Below are 8,931 nucleotides of genomic sequence, written 5' to 3' on the forward strand. Positions count from 1 at the left end.
AAGTTTAGAGTAAAAGTTTTAGGAAATTTGTACATTTAAAAGTTAAGCATATCATTTTATTGTTTAAACAATTATTAGACAAGATATCGGTCAAAGAGTAAATAAGTAAATAGTCATAGCCGTATAAGTCTAAAACGGTTTGTGATACAAAAAAAATATATTACGAAAAAGGCCGGAAGTTTAATTATCTACAATAAAAACCATTTTTGGTCTAAAGTGCATGGTTATGGAAATAGAGGTTTGTAAAGATTTTGTGCTAACTGCATTAAGTTAGTGATACTGAATCTATTTAAATAAAAAAATAACTCCTGTAATTTAATGCAGAAAAAAATTCTATGTAGTCTGAAGTATTAATTTTTTGTGTCAATTAGTGCGGAATATTACTTATTCCATTAGTAGATCGTTTAAGATCTAATTATTGATGCTCATTAAATCCCGCAAGATTAACTGTTTGAGATTTTCGGCTCTAACTTATGTAATTAATTCTGGTAATCGACTTCGTAAATACTATTGATGATTCATCAAAAATATATCTATTTTTCTAAACACATACGAACACTTTACTAATTCGTTTTTTTTTTCTTTTAAATTTGATAGGTTTGGGAAACGTATTTAATTTTATGGTAAATTTGAATGCTGCATGTAATTTTTTATTATATTGTGCATTGTCGGATAAATACAGACGTACGTTCAAAGCGGTGTTTATGGGTGAACGATGGGGTTCATCCCGGCACGACACTTTGTACAATTCCTCATTGACAATGTCTCGTAGGTTTCCTTCTGCAACGTCGGCGATCCACCATCATACGTCCGGGCCGCATTATCATCTCGCAAACGGTACAACCGGGCTTAAGAGAAACATATCAGCTTATGCGCAGCGTAACATTGAAGTAAGTAATGAGCCACTTTTAATTGTTTAATAAAACTAGTAAAGTAAACATAATTGTTTAAATACCATGTATATATGTTGATTACGCAATCGTTTGTTTTTTTATGTCATATAAGTAAAGAAAGATAGCCACTCTTACACATAAAGTATTAAGAGTATCTTCTCACTTCCTCAGTGTACATAGTAATAAACAAACACATACATACCATACATACATACACATTAAAGTATACAATACATGTATACAAACTATATTTATTCTAGCCTAATTTACGCCCTTACGGGTATACAGTCATGTTGCTCATTAACGAGCTTAGCCTCACTTTTTACGTTCTGAGTACGCTATATAAGAATTTCAGCTATAGATATCTCTTTCCGTTCTTGAGTTATTCACAGACAGATAGACCATTCGAAATGGACTTATTAGGTGATTTTAAGCGTTACGAACTTGGGACAAAACTTAGAATACCTTGATATATTTCTGTATGTATGGTATAAAAAGTGAATTTCAATTATTTTAATGTGAACCAATTATAAAGAAAAACATAAAAAACATTTTAAATTGATCCGATTCTTACTTAATCTAGCCATATCTTTTTCTTTTGTCAACCTAGATGGATGGTAGTGACAGATGGTAATTTTTTTTATATAAATACAGCATGAATTCCGCGAAAATTTCCATTTTTGTTTGGACTGTATTTCAAAAGAGAGTACCTTCCCAATGTAAGTAATTTGAGAGGATGTCTTACCCTTATTTAAAAGAATATGCTATTTATGTAAATAGTTTATAGACTACAAGCCCAGTCGCCCAAATTTTTCGGGTGGAATGACCCTCCAAAAATAGTGTTGAAAAAGCTTTGCTCCTATATGTAAAAGTGCGAGGTACAAGTGAGAATAAGAATGTCACACCCCTTCGTGTCTCACTCCTGCAACTCTGCATAAGTATTCGAAGAGGAATTACATAAATGCAGTACAGAAATAAATCGTGTAAATTCGGTTCCAGAAGTTCATAAAAATTTAGATCTTCTGTCAATTTCTCAAGAACTACGTGATTTATATCTGTACGGAATTTATGTAATTCGCTTTGAATACTTATGCAGAGCTAGTATCCTAAAACGCTGTACATATTTGCTAGTGAAGGAGTGAAACAATTATAATCTTATACCTGAACTCGCCGGTACCGCGCAAAACTGACGTTATGGTGCATAAACTTACTTTTACATATAGGAGCATCTTTATCAACATAATTCCTGGTGGATCATTTCACGAGAAAAATTTTAGTATGAGCTTGGAGTCGTGTGTCTCATTCTTTCGTTTCTGCTACAGATCCTTTTTTAAACCCTGTTACCACTTGCAACTTTTATGTCTATCGTTTTTCCAATTCTATGTTCTATCTTTAATCCATACAGTAATCATATCCGAGCTGGCAAAATCGAAGTTGTTTCAAAAAATACAAAACGAAAAAAGTTTTCCTCCTTATTCTAGTCATAATCGATATACTTTTCGGAAAGACTACTGAACCCCTACAAGTCTATTGCAAAAGTATTACCAGAAAAGTAGCACTGCAAAAATATTCCTATATATTCCTAAAATTATCTTTTAGAGAAGTAGGATATTTTGCTGATCGGGTTGGTTAGGTAAAAAAAATCTTGGATCAATCAAGCCAATACGCCTGGCAAAGTAAGCAAGTGTTATACCAACAATGCCAGTATAGTAAAAGACCTAATTTTACGTTCTACTTAGACTGTTTCATTTAAATATAAAATTTGATACCAGAGCTACAAAGTTTAAAATTGTCTGGAATGTTGTTCCTACGTGGGGTATATCCCAGTAGCAGAATCAGTTGTAGTTAAGCGCTATTGATCTATATCAAGTATCACAACCATTTACAGTGGTTTTGTAATCACGTAATCGTCATCCTATATCCATCCTTAATAAAGCTTTAGCCTATTATACTCAGTGTAAAAAAAACCATGCGTCATTAGCAATAAGTACTCCATGATCGTAACATCACTCGCGTTCCTTCGTAATATAAATACTTCATGCTAACTTGGTGATCGCTGGCGTGCCCAAAATATTGTGTCGCATACCATTGGTTTGCCATCCCTATTCTATATGTTATTTTAATACCTATCCTTGTTTATCATTTGTTACAGTAGGTAATAGAAAAAACACTGTAAATTATTCCACACAAACTTTTATCTCCATTTTGTGTTTCCAAAGGGGAAAAATATTTTTCTAAACGTATTTTAAGACATAAAATTTTCACAAATTTAATATTACCGGATGGCATGCAATAAGAAACTACTGGAAACTAAACTAAGCAAAATTATCTCCTTTCACCCTCTTAATATTATCAAAAAGATCTGGTATAAGATTAGGCACTGTCGACTATCACTTACCACCCATAATATTCAATCTTGCATAGTTTTGGAGAAAACCTCTGGAAGCTAAATTACGCAAATAAGTTCTTTGAGGTTACCAGAGCCTTTCTCCAAAACTCTCCCGTTTGGTAAAGAAGCTCAAATTATTGGTATATTGTGAAAAAGGAGTCAATAATATTTTGAGAATATTATTATTATTTCATACCTTTTCCATTCTTAATTTTATCGAACGGCACTTGTATGAAATTAGGCCCCACAGACCGATAACTCGAGCCTACGTACAATTTTTAATTTTCTATTTATAGTTTCGGAGAAAATCTCTCGAAACTTTTTGCATATGGCGTAAATTTTGAAGGAAGTTAAAATTTTTTTCCCCTGACAAAATGCAAAAATGGGAATAGAAAATAAAAGAGTTAAAACATTATTTTATCAGTTCTTCTAATTCGTTATCTTTATTTTCTAGGCTGAGCGACTCAAGCGTATAGCTCGAACCAAATCAATGCTGGCACGACCTCTTCATGAAAATTCTACAACCAACAGTACATATTACTGACAACCAATAGAAGACGAGTTACAACATGAAGTATTATTGTAAATAAATTAAATTAAAAAACAAAAGAAACTTTGTAATTCTTACACGAGTTAGTTACCTTATGGTAAAAGAGCTGGTAACGTTCTCGAGAGTGAACTTTCAGACGGAATATCAGATTTTCCATTTTTTAATTTTATTACCTGAGAAGAAAATATTAGATCTTTTTTATTAAAAATTACAGACACACTTAAATGTTTTTTTTTTAATTATTGAGTGTACTCAACAAAGTCATATTCAAACTTCTGCTTTTTCGATTTACGCCCATACGGTGGAACAAAAGTACACTACTTCCGAGCACCACATCTTTTTTAACATTTAAAAAAAATATTGGATTTTATATTTTGGACAATTCCCAGTATTTTTTAATCATTGACATTTTTACCTTTACGCTTCCCGTTTTCGAGATATAAGCATATGAAAAAAAAAACTGCGAATTTTTGTTATTTTGGAGGATATGGCGGTCCAAAATAACTAGTCAAACAACAAATGGATTTCAGATCAAAAATTTGATCAAAACCACAAAATAATCTTTATTTTCGTTAATGACGAATTTTCGGCAGAAATCCGTAGGTACTTTATTTTTTTAAACGCTTATAGATATATAGAAAACGGTGAGGTTTGGTGTGAAAATTGTCCCTAGTCAAAAAATACTTAAAATCGTCAAAATTATAATATCTAATATTTCGATCAAATAAAATTTTTGATCGGAACCACATAATAATTTTTATTCTCTTCAATTACAAGTTTTGGGAGCAGAATCGAATTTTTAATTTCAAATGCTTCGATCTCGAAAACGATACAAAATGCTGAGAATCAGCCAAAATATAAAAATCGAAGAATTTTTTAAAGTGTTAAATAAAGAGAATATGTTGTCCTGAAGTAGGGTGCTTCTTCGCCACCGTATGGGCGTGAATAAAAAAAGCACAAGTATAGGTACGCATGAGTATAACTTTGTCTTAAACTGATTTTAAACTCAGCAATATTCGCAGCTTTTTTCGAACGTGTCTAATTTTTAAAAAAATGACATCAACGTTTTCATAACGTTGCCAGCTCTTATAGCATTAATTATAAATTCATATCGAATATAATTTTGATATTATTTTTGATAAAATAAAAATGTTTTATCATTTCATCAACGTATAAAAATTAAATACTAGCGTCATAAAGTTTATAAATAATGGAAAATTGAACGAATATATTTGAAATCGAATTTGTACCTATAAAATTATTTACACGAAAAAAATTTCCCAAAATTGTACAGGCGTGCGGAGAACATATACATTTTTTAAATCATTCTTATGGTTTTTTTTCAAATCATAGAAATAATACATCTTTCGTTTCATAAAATATCCACAGATCGTCTTAATTTTAATATTTTTATTATATGTATAGAAAATTCCAATTATTTTTGAAAATTTATGATGCTAGATAAAATAGATCTAGTACCTAAAATAAAGACTATATCACACTGTCTCATTTCATCAATTTCTATAAATGTCTTGTGAATACTAAAAAATTTTATACCTTCAACAATACTCCTAAAGTCGTCCATTTAATTTTGAGTTTTAATTTATTGAGGATTAAAATGTATGTATTGTGTTCAAAATTTCCCCACGATCATTTCCTTATAATTTTTCCATTCAAAAATTTTACAAAACCCAATAAATGTTTGTTCTCACCTCCGTGCAGAAAGTGTCAACTTTCGTCCCCGCGCTGTGCAAAACGAAGTTGCCACTTTTTTACCTCCGCCTGGGAGAAAAATAATATACACACCACGGGAGCAAGTAAAGAATTTCTCAGTTGACATGTTCATTGTCGCTCGAGGCGAATGCTCCCTAAATGCTCTCTATGTGTTATATACCCTTTTTTAAATACCCATAAATACCGATAAATGTCTTATACAAGGTTTAATTTTTAATTTATTATTTTTGTAATATTTATCAAATTTATCTAAAATAAACTGCATTATTCCACATTAATTAAAAAAAAAATTATTTAATAATTTTTAATTTTATTTCAAATTAATTTAAATTTGTTTTTGGGGGAAAAATCACAATACATCCATCAAAATTCAAGGACTTTTAAAAAAAGCAAAATTCCAAAATTTAATTGGTGAGATTAAGAGTATAAAATGAAATTTTATTTCAGATAATTGTAAAAGTATGTCCAATTATGTAATAATTAATTAATATATAATGTGAAGCAGGCATTAAAATAATATATAAATGATGTTAATTTCATGTTAAAATATTTTTAAGAAATATCATATACCTATTTAAGAAAAAATATTCAAATTTTAAATTATTTTATTTGTAAATATATACGTTAAAAAATATAAATTAATTTTTTTAATAAAATTGGTTTTATTTTAATACCATTTAATAAAAATGGTCCCCTAATTTCATTAAAAAAGCCCGTTCATTTCATTATAAATAGTCATTTTAGCATTTCATAGAGAATTATTTTGTACCTCAACCTATCGAGCAAGTTTTTTTTTTAAATGGTCAGGAGGGTCCATATATCAGAATCTACATCTAACTTTTTGCCGCTAGAAAGTTGCTGGTCCAAAATTGCAATATTCACTTTAGGTTTAAAATTTAATTTCAGTTTTTGGCAAGAAAGCGTGTGTATTTTTCCGAAATAAATTTTTGGTGGCTTTTTATTAGCAAAATCAACATTTTGAAGTACTTTTTCAAAAATAGTGAAATACCCTATTGTGAGATAACTCGTTTGTTTTACGATAATTATTCCTCACAAAAACATAATTAAAAACCTGTCGTTCCTGCATGGCCTTAGATTTTACACCTGGGAAAGAAATATAATAGTTTTGAATTGTCTAAGTGAATAACCTAGAGATTAAATCAACTGTTATTAAAACAAACACTGTTCTCAAACTGTTAATATAGCTTGTAGCTCTAGAGTCTAGAATATTGTAAACTATATGGCTAAACTGAATACTTATGTATGGAAGTACACATTCAATAAAAAAAAGTGATACTGATCAATCACTTTTTGAAAAATTGAACGATTATATTTGAAATCGAATTTGTACCTATAAAATTATTTACACGAAAAAAATTTCCCAAAATTGTACAGACGTACGGAGAACATATAAATTGTTTAAATCATTCTTATGGTTTTTTTTTCAAATCATAGAAATAATACATCTTTCATTTCATAAAATATCCACAGATCGTCTTAATTTTAATATTTTTATTATATGTATAGAAAATTCCAATTATTTTTGAAAATTAGCAACGACACGAAAAAGTAGATTTTAAGATGGCTGGATTTTGAATTCTTTTTTCTTATTGAAATTAGGTAGAGATAAGTGAAGTACGCCTGACATCGGCGAAAATTGAACACCTATACCAAAATTTTGTTCATAGTATCAATATTTTTAAGCGTTACAAACTTTTGACTAATCTTAGTATACCTTAGTATATTTCATATACATGGTATAAAAATCGTCTAATAAAGGAACAAAAAAGAAACCGCATTTGTTAAAACCTCATGGAATGGGGTTTCTCAGGTGTCAAATATCATTTTCAACTCATGAGTTAGTGGAGGAAATGTTTCTATTTGTTAATAAATAATAAATTGTTAATTCAATGGAACGATTAATGTTCAAGTTGACTTACAAAATTAATAAATAGGCAACTTGTATGACGTAAATGTTAAGTGTTTGTCAAAAAATCAAAAACTACTATACATGAATAACGTAATCGCAATTCAAGTTGCCTATTTATTAATTTTGTAAGTCAACTTTATAAAAAATTTAATTAAAATATTTGTACAAGGTTTAATTAAGAATTGTTGCCCTTAATCAAACTGACTGATACCGACATTTATTTTTGCGAATTTAACTACGAATAAGCCGTTGTTTATTCGGGAATGAGACGTCATGTGACAGTGAAAACTCCTGTATTCAATTAAAACGACATTCGTTACGATTGCACTCTGTATAAAGAGGTAAAAAGTTAAGTCTATTAATGAAGAAATCATTTCACACTGGTTCATTTTTTCAATTTGAGTAAATTTAATATTCTTTATTTGGACCGAACAAGATGAAAACGAATAAGAAATCCGAACATAAGCCGAAGTTACATATAGGTACCTATATCTACATTATTGTACATCTACAATTCAATGTTAAGGTAGGTATTCACCAAAGCAATATTTATAGCAACAGTCACATTTTATTGTTGCATATTGCTGTATGCATTGAAAAAACCAATGTATAGGGCAAATAATTTTAACACCAACAAATGGGTTTGAATCTTGACACGTACGTTTTTTTATTCTCGAGTAAGTAAACGTTCTGGCGTCATTCAAGAAACGTGGATTGTTCAACTTAACTTGCGAGGATAAATGTTTCGAAAGATTGGAATGGTTTATTTTCTACATAATTTTAGAATATTTCTATTGAAGCAAATAAAAGATAATAATTTTCTTCTTTGCTTTGAAATGATCAGCCACACAGTTATACCATAGGCGTACCTAGTATAAAATTTCTGAGGAGCAGTAGTGCCAAACCAAAATTTCAAAACCCGGCAACACTGAAGTTCAGCAACATTGGGCACGTTTAGTTCTAGGATGGGTGACCGATGGGTTAATAATTTCAATTTGCAAATTATGAAATTTTATTTATTCATACTAGGTTAGGTTAGATTAGGTTATATTGGCTGTCCATGAAGAACACACTTAGGCTATATAGCCCATTGTGATACCATATATGATAATTTCATTTATCAGCATCTCAATTTTTGTTAGAGGCTGGATTGGTTACGCTTTAACCAACTGCGCTACTAGGGTTGACTATTCATACTATTAATACGAAAAAAATTTAAAAACACACTTTATTCCAAAGCTTTAAGTGTAATCTAAGTTATTATATTAAGTTTACACTTCTGTCGACAGTCCCCGCTACTGAATATTTTTTTTTTTTATATAGCATTTTGTATATTACCCAAGTAAAATTTTATTTTTAAGGGTTTAATTTTTAACTTCCTAAAGAAAGTTCATGTAATGGGGCCGATTTTGAAAATCTTCAGTTTTACATATTT

The 8,931-nt window shown here is 29.8% G+C and overlaps 1 protein-coding gene across 1 annotated transcript in view; it reads left to right on the plus strand.

The window, feature by feature from the left end:
• LOC123298314 (FMRFamide receptor) overlaps positions 1-4,921 on the plus strand; it is an 83,608-nt gene extending 78,687 nt beyond the window's left edge. Inside the window, 2 exon segments of the mRNA XM_044880283.1 lie at positions 598-890; positions 3,737-4,921. Coding sequence (XP_044736218.1) covers positions 598-890; positions 3,737-3,826 — 383 coding nt within the window. The 3' untranslated portion in view covers positions 3,827-4,921.
• Positions 4,922-8,931: the final 4,010 nt, after the last annotated feature.

The sequence above is a fragment of the Chrysoperla carnea genome, chromosome 4 (assembly GCF_905475395.1).
Source record: "Chrysoperla carnea chromosome 4, inChrCarn1.1, whole genome shotgun sequence".
Lineage (NCBI taxonomy): Eukaryota > Metazoa > Arthropoda > Insecta > Neuroptera > Chrysopidae > Chrysoperla > Chrysoperla carnea.